A 20,909-nucleotide genomic window follows, 5' to 3' on the forward strand; every position below is an offset into this window, starting at 1 on the left:
TCATCAACTTCTACAGGATTCCCCTCCCTTTATTTTAAATCCTGGTGTTAAGTAGGAGGACTTCAGGAAGGGGGGGTCAATGAGACATAATTCAGACGGAAAAATCAATGACTCTGGCATTTCCTTTTGCATGGCACAGACAAGCTTCACAGTCCCATTGATTTTGTTCTATTTTGGGACGTGAGGCTCACTTCCCATATTGGTTGGTTCAAAGTGAGGCCATTCATCTTGGGTCTAACATGGCCTCAAGCTGGTCCGCCACTACCTGAACAAGCTTCTGGAACAGAGATCTGCTGCTAATGTATTTGAACAGCTTTGGCGCTCCTCAATAGCTAGCAGATGTAGCTGCCAGCTGAGTCCATTAGTCAGTGAAGCTGAATTAGAGCGCCACTGTCCCATTCGCTCATCCATTTCTCTAATGGGGGAGAGCACAGCAGGTCTAGTGATGCAGAGACTGTTGGATTTCTGGAGAACGGCACAGGTGGTGGAGTTACATGAAGGAGGCAAGTAAAAGTGACAGAACGGCAACAGAAGTGTGAGATCGATAAGGTGGATATAATACACCCCTGTGCTGATAATCTACAAGGAGAGCACACAACTGTGTCCTTCATGACAAGGAAGAAAACTAACAGAAGTAGGTTTGCTTGTGGTAGAGATTAACTAGCTGGAATGATGCGGAGATTTTGTAGTTATTCATTTGTAAAGTAAAGTGAAAGTGAAGGACATCTGGGAACTTTTTGGCAAATAAGCAGGTCAATGTGGACGTGCTGTTTCCCTCAAAGACACTTCAGGAAATTAAACTGTTACTTATTAAGGAAGCAGCTGAAATTTGTCCTCAACAAGTGCAAAATGTAGCTATGAAATTACTCAATTTCTCAAAGATTTACATTTTCAGGAATCAATTCAAATCTACCAAAGAAAGGTAGGAGAAGAGTAGTGTTTTAGAACAGCTGAGTGAAATCCATGATGCTGATCCAATAAGAATGTGTGAATGTGTCATAAGAAAATCCACCAACATCCCACACTGGAAGATCTTTATCAGACAGAAGGATTTGTGTGACTTACACACGGATACAGACAATTCCGGAGGACACACTAACTTTTCATGTAACTGAGAAACAGCAGTTTGGGGAGTTCATCCATCCATTGTCTTCTGCTTGTCCTTATCAGGGTTGTGGCCGGGCTGGAGCCTATCCCTGGTACCATATGGCAAGAAGCGGGACATAAACCCTGGAAAGGTCGCCAATCTGTTGCAGGGCAGTTTGGAGTGTTAATTTTGGACATCAACATTTTACTGATGACTAATTTTGACAGCCAAATACTTAAAATCATTGTAATCATAATAATGCTAAGAAAATTTGGGTTCTGGGATTCATGTGAATACCATCCAGGACTGGTGAGTGACGGCCCAATGGCGCTCCCCGATGGCAGCAGTCTCCCCCAGCAGGACCACATCTCCCACTTTGAGGGATAGTGGGCTACACCTGTGAAACACCCCCTTCCTGTCACTGTAACATAGTTTACCTCCACATTTAATCCCTGAGATTTCTCAATATAGAAAAAACAAGCGCAATTACGAGTTTTTCTACACGATAAAGAAATGAACAGCTTTTACTTTGGTTTAGTATGATGGGGGAAGTTTTTAAGGAAAATTGATGAAAATCCATTTAAATAGCAGCAGGTAACATCCTATCAGTGTTCATTCGCCAGCGCTAGGCTCTACAGCTAATCTAAGCTCACATTGTCTCCTTTAAAAATGTGCCAAAGAAAAGTGGCTTTTTTAGAAAGAAAATGACATTAATTTCATTCACTGAGATATTGGTTTTTTACACCTGTTTGAAGAAGCAAAGAAGAGACAAAGAAACAGTTTTTTTCCACATGAACTGAGGTGTTTTTACTGCATTTCAGTAACAGACACAGCCTTATTACACATCGCACTCACAGCGAAGAAGAAGACACATCCTCAATGTCAGTGGACAAAGTGATCCAAAGTGGCCTTTAGGGAGAGAGAGCCTGCAGGTTAGAGCTACAGGCTCTCTTCAATCAAAAGCTGCACTCCAGAATGCAGGCATTAAAAGCACCCAGTTGATGCCTTGGTGGGTCAATACAACACACACAATGGGTGTAGATGTGATCGACAAAACTGTGGGGCGGAGGGGGGAGGAAGGGGGGACGATCCACTGACATAAAATCACTGGAATGGAGAGAACTTTTCATGCAGACCGTACAAAAAAAACCTCTCTGGAGTTATTCTGAAAGCTTACTGGCACTGGAGGATGTGTGCAAAAAAATGAAAAACCTAGCCACTGTTGAGGAGAACTGGCCTATTTTATGACCTAAAAAGTACACATGGGGCGGCCCATTCACCGCCGTTGATCAGGTGATGCTCCAGTGATGCTATGCCAGTGCGGGGTCATGTTAAAACAGGTAGGCCCCCTCAGGATGTGAAAAGGTTAACCCAACCTTTCCTCCTGGGGGGTCAACACTTCTACTGATTACTGCTAACACCAGTTTTGTCCTTTTTGTCCACATGAAAAAAACTTTTCTGTGTTATTTTTTGGAATATGATACTCTTGCAAAGTCATACACATCCATATAGATAGATCAACTCTTTTTTTATGTCAGCATACAAGGTAAGCTGGGTGACTATATATGAAGACAACAACTACAACTTTCACAGCACTGGCATTGGTTAATTTTAAATACAGTACTCAAGCATTGTTAGATTGATAAAATCAAATAAGATCAAATAAAAAACAAAATAAAAAATTAAAAGGAAATATAAAACCCCCGAAGAAAAAGAAAAGAAAAGCTACTGTATGGAAGTTGGTTTTCTCCCCTAATGTGTTTCTTTTGTATTTCAATGGCATGATGTACATTATTTGTTTTAACCATACCAACATCTATCCAAAGGGAAAATTGTCTATGCAGGGTATCGCTTTGGACTTCCCTTGATTTTACACAGTACCATGCATTTATCATTAGCTTGTATTGTATTTATTCATTTATCTTGTCCTCTAAATTTTGACTGAAATCATCAATAAACGTGTTAAGATAGCGTTGTCTTCACATAGACTCGGGTAATGGTGTTTTAGTCGGTCATTTCTCGGTGCACATCCACCCTATTGCATGTTGACAGGTTTTGCAGGATACAGTGGCGATCGTGAGGGGTAGAGAGGGTAGGGTGGGGACTGCGGGTGGTGGCTGGAGGTTATGTGGGATCAGGGTTATAGGAGGCGGGGTTGGGAGTGTGTATGTTGAAGGAGAGGTTCGGGGGGTTGTCAGCTCCTAGACGACAGCCTTTGAATCCTTGCAGACCTGAGTGGTGGTGCCTGAGTTAGTCTGTTTAATGTCCGTCCTCCCTCCCACATGGTTCAGTGGTCTGAAACGAAAAGTGAAACTTTGAGTTAGGAGGGGAATGCTGCCAATAATTACTCCTGTACTGGGAAGTTTACTCTACGGGTTTCTCATGAAAAGATTCCATCAGTCTTTAATGAGTAATACTTTGTCAAAAAGAAAAACAGGTGATTGTTGTTGTAAAAGAACGTCCAAGCAGACAGACTGAAAGTGCTTCAGCTATGAGTCAAGACACTTATCAAGCCCTTGACCTCAGTCTGTTTCACACTAACTGATCAGCTGTGGCTCCTGTTCTCGGGCTGTTTTATTAGGAGGACATAATCATCTCTGATAGCACTGACAATGATAAGACAGTAGGTTCAAATTTGTACTGCTTTGTGTTTTCATCTTGGCAACAGCAACCATCTGAAAACAACAACTGAGAATGTGCTAATAGAAAAGTATGGGTGACTTAATGAGTCTGAGGACCACAAGGGGAAAGACTGGAAAGAGAAAGGAGTGATTAACTGCTCAGGTGAAAGAGTAATTGCTGCCATATTTGCTCCTCATTTCTGTTGGTGACGTAAATAAAGCTGTTGCAACACTGCAGTTGTTTTTCCTCCCTTTTGTTCCTTTCCCCTTTTTTTCTTCTAAAGGAGACACGGGGCTGTAAAAAACCTTTGTTTTTCTTCTTCTTCTTCTTCTTCTTTTTTTTCTTCCAGGGCACACCTACTATGAAAATACACCACAGGCGCTTGACAGTAATTTCCTCCCCGGTTTCCAAAAACCCCCCTGCGGTGCTCCTGCTTTCCCACTTGATTCTCCGTTGTCGGCCTTCCTCCTTCCTTCCCTCCCTTCCTCATCGTGGAGGAAAGAATGAATGAAGGGAAGCCCTTGTGTCTGTCATGACTGAGCCTTAATAGTGATAGCGATCATGCAAAGTATTCGGCACTGACAGGAACGTAGTGCATGTAAATGCAATACGCCTACCGCTGCTTTCCTATGGAAGAAAAATGTCGAGCGGAAGTGATGGACGTGTGTGCGTGGGTGTACACGGAGCTGATCTAAGCCCACCATCACTGGCTGGAGCTGGTTAATAAACCCAGCAGCCATGTGGGCATCATTCAGGTCTTACTGTACCTTGATGGGGCCATCCACTGGGTCCAGTCCCTGCTCCGACAGCTGTTTCAAGGCACTTAGAGCAGCCTGAGAAGAGAAGGAACAACAGATGGTCGAGTGAGTGGGGAGGGAGGGAAGAAAAGGAAGGGAGATTTGGGTGGGAAGAGAGTGAGTGTCACCCTTCAGCTGCTTTTCAAATAACACTTAGTCTGGGAAACCTGATGCCAGCAGGACACTTTCCCTTCACTCTCTGTTGTCTTTGGCCTCTCTCCTCTCACTGTTTATCTAGCGTTATTGGGTTAACATTTCCACTTTATGTTTTGGCTGCTCCGCATTTTCCTACGTCAATCCAGAGTGACATCTGTATTCGTGGCGACCGTAGCTAAACAAAAGCAGCAGGTCGGAATAAATCATAAAGTTTTCAGCGCACAGTGCGCAGAAAAATCCAATCAGTCTAGCCTAAAAAACACACTAAAGACAGACAAGTGTGTATGTAACATTTTTATTGTTAATTGTGTAATGACTTAATTAGGGTTAATTTGTGGCCGAGAAAGAAAACTGTAGTGCAGCCTCATGTGCTCGACAGAGTATTTATCTTAGAATTTACCGTGTCTGCCACATTTAGCTCATAATCACAACCAGCCACTTGAAGCAATCCGATGCGATGTCATTAAAAAACGGCACTACATGCTATCTATATTTTCAAACTTGGACCAAAAATCCCATGAAGTCATTTCCTTCCTGCTCATTGCCTGCCTGTGGCAGCTCGAGGGGCTGCTAGCAAAGTGAGAAGGGTCCCGCCTGCTATCATAACATATACAACATGTGTGGGAGTCAAGGGGTGCAGCATAGACACACACACACACACACACACACAATGCAACTTGGGCCTGGAAGGCAACAACAACAACAAGCGAGTTTTTTCACCAGTGTTTTCTTAACATTTGTACTGTGACATTAAAACTTTACAACCACTGACCACAGTTTGATATAACAGCTGTTTACATGTCCCAATATGAACTGTTCTACCTGATCTTGACAAGTGTGAAGGAAAAATCATAGATCCTTCCATTATTCTTAACCTTCATCTTGGATGTGTTTAGCACTTTTGTTCCTCTTGATACAGATTGAGGATACAGGGTAGGTGGGGAATATATCCAACAGCAGAACTAATACCACTGGTATCAACACAAATGACCCCATAACGAGGAAGCACTTGGCGACAGTGGGAAAGAAAAACTCCCTTTTAACAGGAAGACAACTCCAGCAGAATCAGGCTCTGGCTCAGGAAGGGGCAGATATCTACAGGGTCACCTGATCCAGCCCTAACAATACGTTATATCAAAAAGGAAGGTTTTAAGGATAATCTTAAAAGTAGAGAGGGTATCCATCTCGTGAATCCAAAATGGGAGCTGACCTGGGAGTGGGACCTGAAATCTCATTTTACTTTTCCAAGGAGACACAAGTAAACTAGCAGTCTGTGAGTGAAAGACTTTCAAGACTTGTATGTGAGCAGAATGATTTTAAATTTAATTCTGGATTTAACAGGGAGCCAGTGAAGAGAAGCCAATATGGGAGAAATATCCTCTCTCTTTCTAGTCTGTCAGTACTCTCACTACAGCATTTTGGATCAACTTAAAGCTTTTCAGGGATACAGTAGTCCAGTTTAGAAATGATAAATCCATAAACATAATGTTTCTCAGCATCACAGAGGGACAGGATGTTTCTAATGTTAGAGATGTTGCGCAAATGGAAGAAAGCAGCCCTACATACTTGTGCAATATGTGCATTGAAGCACATATCCTAGTCAAAAAACGACTCCAAGATTCCTCACAGAGGAATGTGAGAAATTCCTCAAGTTTATGCCATCCAGACCAAGTAATATGGTTAGATATCGTGTTTCTTGGGCCTAGTACAATAACCTCTGTTTTATATGAATTTAGAAGCAGGAAATCATAGATCATCCAGGTCTTTATGTCTTTAAGACCTGCCTGTAATTAAACAAATTGGTCTGTGTTTTCTGGCTTCACATATAGATAAAGCTGGATATCATCTGCATAGTAATGAAAATGCATGCTATGTTTTCTAGTAACACTGCCTAAGGAAAAAATATCAATCTATATGTCTACACGAGTGATCACTGTTGGAGATACTAACACTTTGTGTCTAAAAGTACACATATTATCTGTCTGAGGAGGAACTTGTTCTACTGTTTTGTCTCTGAGCAATTATCTGTGATGGTGCTGGAGAGATGAAGAAAGACAATTAAAACTGAATTAGTTTTATATAATTAGATTTACATACCTAAAATGAAAAGAAATATAAAGACAGGCCAAACACAACAAAACCAAATGGGATGGAAGTCAGCTGACTCACTCCACCACCTTATAGCTCAGTTACACTTGAGTAAAACTTGAAAGGCAATTTTAATGTCCCTGATAATTCAGCAAATTTCATCACCCAGTGTATCCAGTTACACTTCTTTCATATACTTTAACATACTATAAAAACTCATTGTAACAAAGAGGAAAAATCCCAACAGTTTCACTTTATTATTCAACACACATCTGCTATGACAGTGGCCTAAGCTAGCCAGGACCCGTTACACTTCATCACTGGTTAATCAGAGTCGAGATAAGACACAAGTGGTTTTGCGCTCTAGATGAGTGAGATGTGATGACTGGCTGAGTTTACCTCATTATGAAGCCCACCAACGTCACTCAGTACTTTATTCTCATAATAAATTAGCCATTCTCCTCACAAGGATATCTGACTGAGAGGCATTTTCTCTGATAGTCCAGAATAGACAGACAGAGACGTCTCCATGTGAATACCCATTTGTATTTAAGCCATATGCAAGCGAGAGGAAACATTAATCATGCTTTAATCCTGAGAAAATATGAATCCCAGTACATGCCATATCACTATGTCTCCATGGAATGCAATATGCCCAGAAGGCTGTTACAAACTATTATCTGTGTGCTTGTGTCCAAAATAATTTTAAAAGTGTTTCACTTCAAACTATGAGAAACATAAACCAGGAACTGTAATTTATGACTGACAGGTGCAAGGGTCAAAATCTGGTTTGTATCCATCAAATTGAGGGGAAAAAAATCTGTGATGCGTACAGGTACTAAAAAATCTACAACGCTAATAGCTGAACTGATGTAAAAAATTGATACTGCTGAGTTACTACTTATAGGCCCTTTCTCCAGAGACACAGAAATCAAGTGAAGCCCTTCTGAGTCTGTAGCAGATAATTTATGGTTCGGGTTGGGCTATGTGTGTTTTTTTTTACTCTGTGAGCATCTGACAGCCAACAAAGATTTAGAGGTAGAGTATACTTGAAGAGATTTAAGGCGAAAACCGCCCAGAACATGACAGATGATGGGATTTTTTCACAATTACACTTTTAATAACCACAGATGATACCAGGGGAACGCTGCTGTAATGCTTGTGATGATTTGTTTTATAAATATGCAGTTACATGTCATTTTACAATGGTCAAGGTTGTCCACATACTGAAGTGGGAAGTCATCAAGATAAGAAGGTAACCAGTCAGATTCATCTAGCAGATATTATCAGTATCATTCCTGATCACAAAAACAGGGGCAGATATCCTGTTTTCTCACATGACAAATAACTTGAAATCAGCCTTCCCATAAACTTCTTTTTTGTTGTATTTAAGCAACCAGATTGGGACCATTTTCTCCCTGAGTAAATAGCTAGAGACCATCTGTTGGAGTGGGAGGGGTGCTGGTGGTGGGGTAGGGGCTAGAGATAAACAGCCATAAATCAGGGGGCTTGACAGTGGCAGCGTTGCTGATATACGACAGGCAGGCATAAGGCACAGCAGCACAGTGAAGGACACGGAGCCTAAGACAAACACTGGGCCTATCTGTGGGAATGGCAGCCAGTGAAATCATTATTTTTCTAATGTGATAAGTTGACCATCGTTAGAGTCAGTCGCTACACTGATGCATCAACACAAGGAGAGTGTGTTTAGTCTGAGGCCGGGAAACGCAAGGTGGAGGTGTTCCATCTCTGCCATGGAGCAAAGAGACAGTGAGAGGCGGGTGAGGAGACAATGAGGAGGATGCTGTGCCCCAAGCCGTTGACAAATGGAAGAGGACAGCAATGATTTTTGAATTTGAAGCTTAAAACTAACTAACTAGAAAATTGTTTAATATCCTCTTAAGTCTCTGTCTGCTTTCCCACTCCCACATACCTCGCAATAGCTTCAGTGGTGTAAATATTTGGTTGTGAGTTTGAGAAAGTTAGAGCCAGGTCTAAATCCAAAAACAAAAAGGTGTGGGAAAGGCAGTTTGTCTGAAACGGTGAGATCCCCTGACAAGCATTTCTGAGTATAGCATAAGAACAGGATTACATATGATCATGGACAACACAAACTATTAGCTGTTGTTATTAAACTATGCCCTGGTCTGCTTGGACAAATGGACAACGGTGCCTATATATTCAGGAATGTAGTGTCAGAAATAAAAAAAAAACATGATGAGGAAATTTTCATCCCTTGGACCCGAGCCGAACCTCACATATGAAATGTTTAATATGCCATGTGTAGCCAACTTTAAAACAAACAAACAAAAGCCAAAAACAAGATCACAGTTTTTGCAAAAGCAACGTGCTGACACAGAGCCCCCCAGCAGGAAGTAACAAGCATGAAGTTCTACATACAAGTTTACCTTTTGTTATAGCATGTACAATTCTAGTAATGATGCACGGATCAGCCCAACTTCAGTTGGGTTGGGCTGATCTGCAAATCAGAGGACACATACTGCATTGGTGCCTGGTAACTGTTTGTTGTGTCATATCAATTTTTGGCTGGTAAGATGTTATAAGATGGTTTGAAAAAGAGCTTAAAGAGTTTTAATCATATATTTATTTATGACATTGGCTAACTGGGTAAATTATCAATCCCAAGAAAACAGCATTATACTCTTTTTACCTCACAGTCATAGAGATGTAAAACACTGGTGTCTCCTGTGTACTTTCTGCAATTACTAAACATCCTGTGCATTGTGTGTGTATTTCCATTCGGGTGTTCTTCAAATGTTTGGACGTTTGAAGCACAGTTTGTCGAATCTACAGGGAAACCACTCCAGTTATTCCAGTTATTCCTCTTTATTTGCTCTAGCTTTAGATAACAAGCCAGCACCCATCATTAATGCAAGCCTGGTAGCCAACCTGAAGAACCCCAAAAGCACTTCACACATGAGCTCATCCATCTATCTATCTAGCAGTCCCGAGTTCAAAGGCTTAGACAAACACTGGTTGAATGTGACAGGTCTGAGGAGGATCTGTAACCGTGGCTGAGCTCCTGATGTGGAGTGACAAGGGTGGCTCATTTTTCTGGGCCTGCTGCGCTCTTAATAGCTTCACCGACAGAGGCTACGCTTCCATCAGCGGCTTAGCCAAACAAAGTTCAAGTCCCAGAGGAGTCTACCGCATCAGCATGTCAGATCTGATGGATCGTTGGATCACATTGACCCTGACAAATCAGACCCCTGTATCAGCTCTCACTACTAGACAACTGAGTTTCAGAGAAGCAATATAGACAATCTGGGGAACAAAGAGAAGACACAGCAGAATGCTGAGAACCAGGGATCAGCGTTTTCAGACTTTGAATCTCCATCACTTCATTCTCTGACCTTTAGCAGCCATCAAAGACACCAAGGAGGCCCCAATTAGGTGAAGACCACCAGCATATCATTCAGTCTTGCATGTTTGCTTTCTGCACGTATTCTGAAAGAAAACATTTGCCTAGTTTTTTTCATTCTGTTGGGTTATCAGATAAGATCCTGTTTATGCTCTACAGAAGGCAAGATGACAGTCCAGTCATCAGTACACTCTGAGATAATCCACAGAGTACTGAAGTGTCTCCCTTTTAACCAAGAAAAGGCTTTGTTCTGGTTCTGCGCAGTCCAGCACAAATAACCCTTTTCTAATCTCAAGTCCATTCTATGAGAATCAGAGTCAACCACCCCTCCCCTGCAGCTGAGCCACAAACCACACCCCACCACACTCCCATTCTCACTTTGATCAGGCTTCATTATCTAAACCAGGGGTCTCCAATCCCAGTCCACGAGGGCCTGTGTCCCTGCAGGTTTTAGATCTCACCCTGGGTCAACACACCTGAATCACATGATTAGCTCATTATCATGCCTCTGGAGAACTTCAAGACATGTTGAGAAGGTAATTTATCCATTTAAATCAGCTGTGATGGATCAAGGACGCATCTAAAACCTGGAGGGACACCGGCCCTCGTGGACTGGGATTGGGGACCCCTGGTCTAAACCATGTGTCATTTAAAAGGAAAAAACACAAATTCTTCCTGTTCTTAAGACTACAATCCACCCCAAGCTGCTACGCCAACATGCATACCAAAATAAAACCCATTAAGCGTGAGAGACTAACCTGAAATGAAACCAAAACTGAAATCATTCATGAGCTGCTCGACAAATAATAATAATTATGGGCAGAAATTGGAGCGCTGCATCGCTTACAGGAACAATATTAGCCAAGACACACTTCCTCACTTCTACCAAGTACCACTACACACACCCCTGTTATACACAAACCACAGCATTGTTACACAAGCACTTCCAGTTTCATTGAAGAACTTGAGACTGCGATGGGGTGGACGAACTGTAACTCAAACTGTTCGCTTTTGTTTGTTCAATAGTGCAATAACCCTTCATCCTCTCATCCCACAAAAAAACATGCCCAATCTTAGTAATGCTTCAAAATTGACGACAGGTGACTGTTCTGGGGCTGCTATGAGATGGGGACGCAAAGAACATAAAGGGGATGCAGGACAGCTGCTGATGAAGATGATCTAAGGGATATCCACTAGACTAAACAATGACCAGAGTGGATATCAAACAGGGTGTTTTACAGGGAGGACCTGGGAAGTTGAGAAAATGAGTGCGCTCATGTCGGAGAAGTTCTGAGGCTGGATATATTGTTCTGTAGAGGGTTTGTTCTGTTTTCAAAAGGCCACATAAAACCTTGACAGTGCTCCCTTTTTTTGCGCTCATTCCTCAAAGCAGAAAGAAATATGAGATACCCGGGAAGAGAAAACCCCAGCCATCTTTTTTTGTCCTTTGTTAACCCTGTTGTTACCATCATGTCATCACGTCAAACCTTCCTCTGATCTCCAATAAATTCTGTCAGATATACTTTGCAGACCCTCTCTTCTCTTTTTCTTAAATATCTGCCATCTACTCCTCGGCTTCATCTCATCCCTTGGCTTTCGTTTTCCGCTAAATTCTTTCCTTTTTCCTCTACCCACATCAAAACCCTGGACAGGGATCACTGGAACATTCCGGGACAGCTCGTGCAGAACACCTGTGTGTGCATGAGGGCTGGCAGTGTATGCTTCTATTTGTTAATGCGGTGTGATATGTACATGGATTCTTGAGTAACTACAGAGAAAATGTATTCAGATCCACACACCAAACCTCTTCCTCACTCTCTCTCCAGATTTCACATCCTTTCCCACATCAGAGGCATGAATAAAAGAGGCAGTGTGTGCCTGGCAGTGGCCTAGCTTCAGCCTGATATGACGTTAATTCCTCTGAAGTAGCACTTCATGTATGTGGGTTTGCTTCTTTCCAACAGTGTAGCAATTGTGATGTGACAGCTAAAAAAAACCTTCTCTATGAGGAATTCAATTTGATTTCTCCGTACGACTCGGTCACATGTGCATGCTTCCACATTATGCTGATCTGAATTCCGGGAGTGGATAGTGTTTCCCTTTGTGCATCTTCCAGGCGTGATATTAGCCCTGAGGACTGGCTGAGCTAAGTTAGCGGATAACGGCTGTGGGGCTCCCCAGGGGAGCAAGCCTCTGCTGACATGGGAAGCCATAAATAAGGGCCCGGGGCGCAGCACCATGTCATGCGTCATTTGGGCCAGAGAGGCCTGCTTTATCCCCTTCCACCACCGCGCTGCTGAGCATGGCACCTCCTAGGGCGTAAATACAAAACATATGGGCAAAGGGCGAGGGGCAGAATCACCTCAGCATACCATACTTCTGCCTTGTCAGCAAAGCATCTTAGAGGATAAGCAGATACAGACGGGCTCTGTGATAAGACTGAGTTAACTTTGCCACGATATAACTTTTCAAGGAATTTTATCACTGGGCTCAGTTATTTTTGATACGATAACATTACATCAGCAGAAGCCGCATGAAGCAGATAAAACTGCTAGCACTATTTTTAAACTGTTAGCACTATCCAGCCTGTATGAACCGTTCAGTATATATGGCTTGCAAAAGAAGAAAGAATTATATTATTTAGTATTCTGCTAGAATTCTTTATTCTAACATTGTGCATGCATACATACATATAAATAGAGAACAGATTAAAATTTTAACTGGAAGTCACAATTTTCCTTAAAAACATAAAAACACCAGTCAGTTGCATTTCTGTGCTGTTGTGTGTAGTATACCAGTCCTTTGCCTTCACTATAATCCAATCTAGGTCAATGATGGGGCGATCGTGGCTCAAGAGTTAGGAGTTCGCCTTGTAATTGGAAGGTTGCCGGTTCGAGCCCCGGCTCGGACAGTCTCGGTCGTTGTGTCCTTGGGCAAGACACTTCACCCGTTGCCTACTGGTGGTGGTCAGAGGGCCCGGTGGCGCCAGTGTCCGGCAGCCTCGCCTCTGTCAGTGCGCCCCAGGGTGGCTGCCATCACCAGTGTGTGAATGTGTGTGTGAATGGGTGGATGACTGGATATGTAAAGCGCTTTGGGGTCCTTAGGGACTAATAAAGCGCTATATAAATACAGGCCATTTACCATTTACCATTTACCAATGATAAGCAACTGCCATCAAGAGTCTCTGACACAGCAGAGAAACTTACATTTCCAATAAAATGAAGGTAGGGACACATTTTCAGTGAGAATGGTTTACTCAAGAGAACCTGTGTACGTCTGCCAAATTACTCAGTGATTGTTAATGAAACACTGACTAAATTCTCCTTTGGATGAGACACAGAGCGTGTGGAATGCATTAGTGACGGGACTACTGCCTGTGAAGATACTCAGTCTGTCAAAAAAACAGCCTCAAGGCCGGTGACTCACCAACCTGACCACTGACTAAGATGAAAGTTCCCTAAAACGTAGATGCCTTGAATTTTTATGGAGAAAAAACCACCATACAGACACAACCTGGATAATGAGACCATCTGGATGGACTATTCTTTTATGATTCATTCAATGAACTGAGATTATTTGATTCATAATGTTAATGGCATGCCTATGTGGATGACACAAATAAAAAAAACCTCTGATTGTAAGTCTTTCAAAGTACTGGGAAGTTGAGATTTTCATAAAATGTCTTTCTCAAGTTCCTTGTCTGGGATTATAGTAAAGTCATGGTGGGAGGCTTGGAAAACAGCACCTAACCATCCATTTCTATCAGGTTTCCCCGCTGACTGCAAAACAGAGTTACATCACCCCGTCTCCACCTGCAGGGATCCACCTTTCTATGCCAGAGGGAGCAGCTTCTATAATCCTGGACAATTGGACTCAAATTGCTCTGGGGAAGGCACAAAAAGCGGTGGGAAGGAAAGCCAGCCTTCAGGCACTCGCTCTCTTATCAACGCAGAGATAGTGATCGGCCCCAAGAGACGTCCCATTTCTCTCTTTTCTGCGGGCTAATCTACCTTTCCTTTCGATCTGACTGTCAAAGATGGATCCTTTCAACAGCTGTCTCCCTGCCAATTCTCAGTGTGTGGGTTTTAAAATGACAAACTCACACTGTTTGCTTGGTGATGAAGTGCACAGACAAGTTAAAGTGGGCAGTGGTACGAGGGTGGGGATGCAAATGTAATAGTTGTGGTTGTTGCTACACAACCAAAGGAAAAAGACCTTTCCTACGTGCAGGGTGGAAGCTCAAACACAAGAGGTAGGATCCAAGGTCTTAATCGCATCCACAATTTGCATAGATAATAACCTTAGCAGAGATACCACATGAAACAAATCAATCTCTATTGAGGATATCAGGGTGGATGTCAAAGAGCATTGCTCGCTGTTATCAGCCCTCCCAATTTAAATTGTAGTCCAATTATTTCTTCATTGTGGGATAAGTGATAGAAGCTAATATCCTGTTTGTATTAAAAATGGTTCAGACAAATGAGAAGTTGGGTAAGATGAGTCATCAGGACAGTAACTTCATGCAAGTTAAAAACTCCTATACCTTGAGTTACGAAATTTTTTAACAGTTTAGGAACAAAAAGAGAACTTGAGTGCAAGACTGATAGAGACTTAAAGTTATTAATCATCCCAAAACCTAAATATAGTTATACTGTGACTCATTCTAAAGCATTACTCTTTGAATTTACACCCAAAACATTAAAAGGTTATATTCATTGTGTTTGTTCTCGACCTCATTTTACATTTTTATCTAACTGAATGCTTGGCACACATAAAGTGATTATAGCAGTTGACTAACAAGCATGCAGGTTTAGTTTAGTTTATTATTACACTCATTTGGCTTGTCAATGAACCTGATCATTGCTGTTAATCACACTATCTATTTTGTTCCGACGCAGATCGGTCGGGACAGTTAATAGTTAACTGTTAATGCAGGAAAACAACTCCAAGTTTTTTTTGTAGGGATATAGGAGATAAAGGTTTGTTGAGCATTGCATCCATTTACTTGACTACATGAGCTCTTTAGAAATACAAAAACTATTAGAGAAAACAAATGGTAAATGGCCTGTATTTGTATAGCGCTTTACTAGTCCCTAAGGACCCCAAAGCGCTTTACACAATCAGTCATCCACCCATTCACACACTGGTGATGGCAAGCTACATTGTAGCCACACTGACAGAGGCGAGGCTGCCAAACACTGGCGCCACCGGGCCCTCTGACCACTACCGGTAGGCAACGGGTAAAGTGTCTTGCCCAAGGACACAACGACCGAGACTGTCCGAGCCGGGGCTCGAACCGGCAACCTTCTGATTACAAGACAAACTGCCAACTCTTGAGCCACGATCGCCCCAAAACAAGTCAATAAAAAACGTTCCCTCAAATCTAACAGCTGCATTGTCAAGTACAGCAGCTTCAGAAATATTGATAATGCCTATTTGTATTTTATACACCATACCAAGTACACTGGTCAAGGATGTTCCAGTGTCATTTACATGTAACCAATCTATCTTTGTGAAAAGGTGCTGCAGGATTTGAAAAATGTTAGAATTTAATCTTTACTTAAAAACTCCAACAGTATACCATTACATCTAACTTACTACATGAAATCTTTAAAATAAACAAATGAATTACATGAACACTTACACAGAAATTATTTGAGTGTTTTCAGTTCGGATTTATAGCATGTTGTACTGTAGCACACAAACAGCAATGGTCAATAACTTGTCCTAGATTTCAAAGACCAGAACACATCAGTAGGATTAAATAAACTGGTACTATGCTAATTTAAGTCAAATTTATGAAATTCAGATTCCAATTAGTTCATGTAAATGATCGTGTGTTGAAACACATAAATTGGGGTTTACAGGTCTCTGTGCTAGCACCACGAGTTTTCATGTTATACAAGCTTCATTTTGGCAAAATTATTAGCAAATAGCTTCCACTGCTATGCAGACACAATGCTGTGAAACATTTGTGAAAGAATAGGTCTTTCTAAAAAGGTCACTGAATTCCACTGAAGTATTGTAACAGGATGCTTTCATTGCAATAAGCCAGTCTATAAAATTTCTTCATTTGTAGAGCTTCCATGATCAACTGTATTATTGTGAAACAGAAGAGTTTAGGAGCCACAGCTACTAAGCCACATAGCGGCAGACCATGTAAAGTTACAGAGTCTCCAAACGTTCAGGCCCACAGCATGTAAAAGTTGTCATGCTGACTCAACAACCTTGTCTGGCATTAACATCAGCACTAAACCTGTGGGCTGGGAGCTTCATAGTGTGGTTTTCCATAAGGGCTATGCCATATTATACTGACTGTGATAATACTGGTATAAATTTTTACATGATATAAAAGTATCATATCACCTTCAGTGTTTAAGTCCCCCAGTGTGTGAGCTAATTTAACAACCTCCAACAGACAATGCTTTGCAAAATTTCCTCTAAATGTGGAATCAACAACAATTGAGGCAAAAACAAACTGTCAACTACAACCAGGCTATGAAGGAGGCCACACTAGGAGCTAATGATGAGCGACTCAAAAGTAAACAAATGACTCAACCAAGCATCACTAGCTTCACTTGCTAGGTGGACATCATTTAGGAAGAGTAACCAGTGCAGGGAAATTACTGATGCAGTTAGATTGTAAAAAAGCACAGCTTTAAGCAGCTGGCTAAAAAGTCTGACCGAAGATACGAATTATTTTTCAGTGTTATGATTGAAAACATTGCACAGGCTCCTGACGAGTCACAAGGTTAAGTTACTTTAGTTACTTAACTAAAGCAGCGGTCCCCACACTTTTTGGCGCCACGGACCGGTTTATGTCCGCTAAAAACTATTTCAAAAATAACGCTAAAACCTGATAAAAACCCTGAAAACCATGAATTTCACACCCGAGCCTCAACTCACGCGGCCTGGTACCAAACGACTCCGTGGGCCGGGGATTGGGGACCGCTGAACTAAAGCATTAAGCAGTTATTCTTATACTTACTACGTAAAATGTCTGGGGCAAACAGTAACTGTGCTACTTTTGACTTCTGCTGTATCACTAGATATATTGTTGAGTCACTACTACTGCACTATAAGGTTTACTGCTTTATACTGCTTACTGCTACCGGCACCATGTGGCAACAAATTCCCAGTTTGAAATAGCCAGTGAGTCATCAGTGACAGAAGCTCATTTACTCACACTTTAAATGTTGCTGCCTGCACCCCCACCCCTGACCACATCGTAAGAAATACTATTATCGCAAATGTTCTTGAAATATTGTGATATAATTTTGAGGCTCACCCCCAGTTTCCATGAATGAGCATCTCCTGTAGTCGTAACGACTAGGTGGCCCAGTACTTTTGCCCATATAGTTTATTTATGTAAGAGACCAAAATAAAGCAAATCACTTACTACAACTGAATCCAAGTGACATACATTTTGTCATTAGTTGGTGAATATGAGGATCCGTGTTGATGTCTGCGTGTCTGCCATTTTTGGGGGGATTGTGTGGACTCGATCGTAGAGACTTTACAACGCACCAACTGCGCATGTGCCCCTGCCAACAACTTTGGCCGTCATGTGTCAAGCTGTTGGTGTGTCAGAGTATAATCAAAACTTTAAAATTATGCTGAAAACTGTCGATTGTGACAAAACTGACACACTGATATTTAATATTATCAAAAATTCCCAATAGTTCACAGATAGCCAGTCATTGATGAGGCTTTCTCAGTGGTTGTATACAGGAAATTGTTCTGAAATGGTGCTACATACATTAGAAAAAAATGATTTTTAAGCTTTATAACTTGCTGCCTTTTCAGGAGAAGCTTGTAGGCGTGAATATTAGCAGTATATGAAAGGGTTAAGATACAGAGTAGAAGATGTGCTTAGGCTATATAGTGACAGAAACCAGCTGTATGTAATAATCCTCGACCCTCCATCATGAGCCTTTTTATATTTTTGTGTTAGAGACAGCAGTGTTTATGCGGATACATGTTTGCTGGACAAGGACATCCGGTAACAAGAGAGGACATGGAGTCAGACAGCGTTTTACACATTCTTCCTCTTGTCTCTTGTGCTTTGTTGCTCCCTCAGCTCCTTTTTGGACTTTAATCACCTACTACACACAAGGGACCCATCTTTAAAACCTGTTGTGCTGCTTTATAATTTGCAATGGATCCCCACAAAGCTGGTGAGTGTTTTTCATTAGAATCATAAGAAGAAGACAGACATTTTTATCTTACACTAAAATCCAAAGAAATACTGAGCTGGGCCTGAAACTCACTGTGTGACAGGAGCGACTGAGACCCATCATGCCTTAGCCCTTCATGTGTTATGAAAACCCTACTTTGTTCCTATGGCAACTGGCAGTGTGTATTGAGAAGACAGATTATGTATAAGGCATGTTTACAGAAAACAATAAATTCCAGCATGCTTATATCAAGAGGCAGGCTTTCCCTAAAAGGCTGGTTTTCTGATGAATTGGTTGAGGGGCCACATAAACTAGCCAAAGATGGAACTAGAAGAGAATAAAAGACTTTTAAATGTTAGCCTAATGCATCTGCCAAGTTAGCATATAGCTGGCAGGCCTGTCACAAACAACATGAAACCGACCTCTACAGAAAAAAAACAATGTTATGGACTCCAATTGCAAGCACATACATGAGCAAAAGCCAAACACACAGTAGGTGACGTAATAAGCAAACATAGAATAGCCTTACACACAACATAAAAGCAGCATGACACAATGTTTTCCAAAGGGAAGGGATTTCTATGTCTCTGTTTATCCCTATCTGTATATGTATAGTATACCGTCATGGTAAAAAGAAAGTACACCCTCCTTCATTTCTAAGGTTTTATGTGTCAGGACATAATAAAAAACATTGTCTGGTCTTTACAAGTTAAAGTTGGGTAAATACTTCAGCTGAACAACAACATGCACTGCACTTTGACATTATTTGACAAAAAACTAAGCTAAAATGCAGCTGTAGGTGAAAAACTAAGCACACCTTTACTGCTTCAATAGAAATTATGGTAAGCAGATGCAAGGTGCTGCTAGATCAGACAGTGCAATGCTTAGAGAAATTGCAAAAGACCCAGGAACTAGATCTTAGACTTTACAGGCCTCATTGAGCTTGTTAAATGTTAAAGATAAGTATGGCTTGCTTAGGAGGGTTGCCAGGAAAAAGCCTCTTTTCTCTAAAAAGAAGCAGCACGGCTAAGGTTGGTAAAGTTGTGTCTGAAGAAACTACAAAATGTCTTTTGAAAAGATGAGACCAAAGTAGAAATGTCTGGCCACTCTGGGCATAAATCATGCAACCACAGCAAATCTGCATTAACACCTCACACCAACGGTAAATAAATAATAATAAGATAATTTTTATTAGTGAAAACCTCAGATCTGTGTGCTTTTTTCCCATGCCTGTATATTGCACCGATACTTGGTGGATAAGTACAACACTAGAATGTAATTTGGTTAAAATGTGAACACTGTAAATGTTTTGCTTAGTCACAAACTTCCTTAAAATGAAGCTTTTCATAAAATAAAGAACACAATTAAAAGCATTGTCTGGTATAGCCAAACTAAATAAGTCTATCAGTGTTAACTTTTATGCAGCTGCACAATACAAAGGCTATAATCTGTTATTCGTTATCAACGCTTTGATCTTGCCCATTAAATGAAAGTGAGGACTTATCTGTGGGCAAGTTTTTATGAGCAAACTCACACATTTTTACAGCATGGCAAACAGACAGTAAACACCAAGACTGTGCTGTGTTTTTATGTGTATTAAGACACAGCTAATTAGATGGTGAACAGTAAAACAGTGAGTAGAATCGTAAAACAGGGAGCAGAGACAGGTCTGAGTGAGGGATCAGGTACAAGTAACAGACGTCAGAGTCAGGACACAGCAGGCCACTGACAAATGATCGAGGTAGGGTTTCTCATTTGTGCTGTCTTCTCTGTGGTGAAAATGTAAATAACAGACTTTCTTATGTAAAAAAGACCCCTCCACCCCCTTCACCAAGTACCCCTATCCCTCTATTCTTCTACTCCTGTCTTCTCCTGTGCAGTGGTTGGTCCCATGAAGCAGGGGTCAAGGTACTAATGGAGGACCTTGTGGCCTTGTGTGCCTCTGGAAACACTTCCCCCCCTCCACCACCACCAGCAACACTCTCTGCTCACTTATAAATCAAGTAGGCTTCATTGAGAGTGTCAGGGTCCTCTGATGTCCTAGCTATGTCTCATTTCAAAGTCCTTCTGAAAGCTCACACGGTTCCACGTTTACTCACTGGACACAAGGGAGAAGTGTACGTGGGAGTCAGTGTGAGACTCAAAGAGAGAAAGACAGACAGAGAAGCAGAGAGCAAAAAAAAAGGGAACGAGTTTGGGTTCAGAGAGAAGGAGAGGGAAATCAGGAATAGAAGAATGGAAGGGGTCCCTGAGGGAAAGTGGGAACCAAAAAACAAAGGTTTATGTACCAACTGTGCTGAATTAAAGCTCCTATTTGAAAGCATCTCCAATAAACCACACCAGTTTGGGGAAAGCCATTAACTGCATCACTCAAACAAGATGCGTGCATATATGTGCATGTGGGCATTTGCAAATGAAATAGATAAAACAACTTCCTCTACTGAACACACACAGTTTACAATGCACTTATAGAACTGCAATCAAAACATAATTCCCTCCCTTGTGGTAAATCGAGGTGTACATTCTGCAGAAGTACATGCAATCGCTGAGATAATAACACTGCGGTTTCCTTTAGTGGAAATAATCACAGCAAAACACAG

At 41.5% G+C, this 20,909-nt stretch overlaps 1 protein-coding gene across 1 annotated transcript in view; it reads right to left on the bottom strand.

The window, feature by feature from the left end:
* Positions 1-1,867: 1,867 nt before the first annotated feature.
* The window catches only part of stau2 (staufen double-stranded RNA binding protein 2), a 109,371-nt gene continuing 90,329 nt past the window's right edge, over positions 1,868-20,909 (bottom strand). The window contains exons 14-15 of the mRNA XM_082546633.1: positions 4,477-4,542; positions 1,868-3,382 (exon numbers count right to left, since the gene is read on the bottom strand). Coding sequence (XP_082402759.1) covers positions 3,347-3,382; positions 4,477-4,542 — 102 coding nt within the window. The 3' untranslated portion in view covers positions 1,868-3,346. The remainder of the gene's footprint in view (positions 3,383-4,476; positions 4,543-20,909) is intronic.

Source organism: Aulonocara stuartgranti (assembly GCF_965226115.1).
Source record: "Aulonocara stuartgranti genome assembly, chromosome: 9".
NCBI classification, from domain to species: Eukaryota; Metazoa; Chordata; class Actinopteri; order Cichliformes; family Cichlidae; genus Aulonocara; species Aulonocara stuartgranti.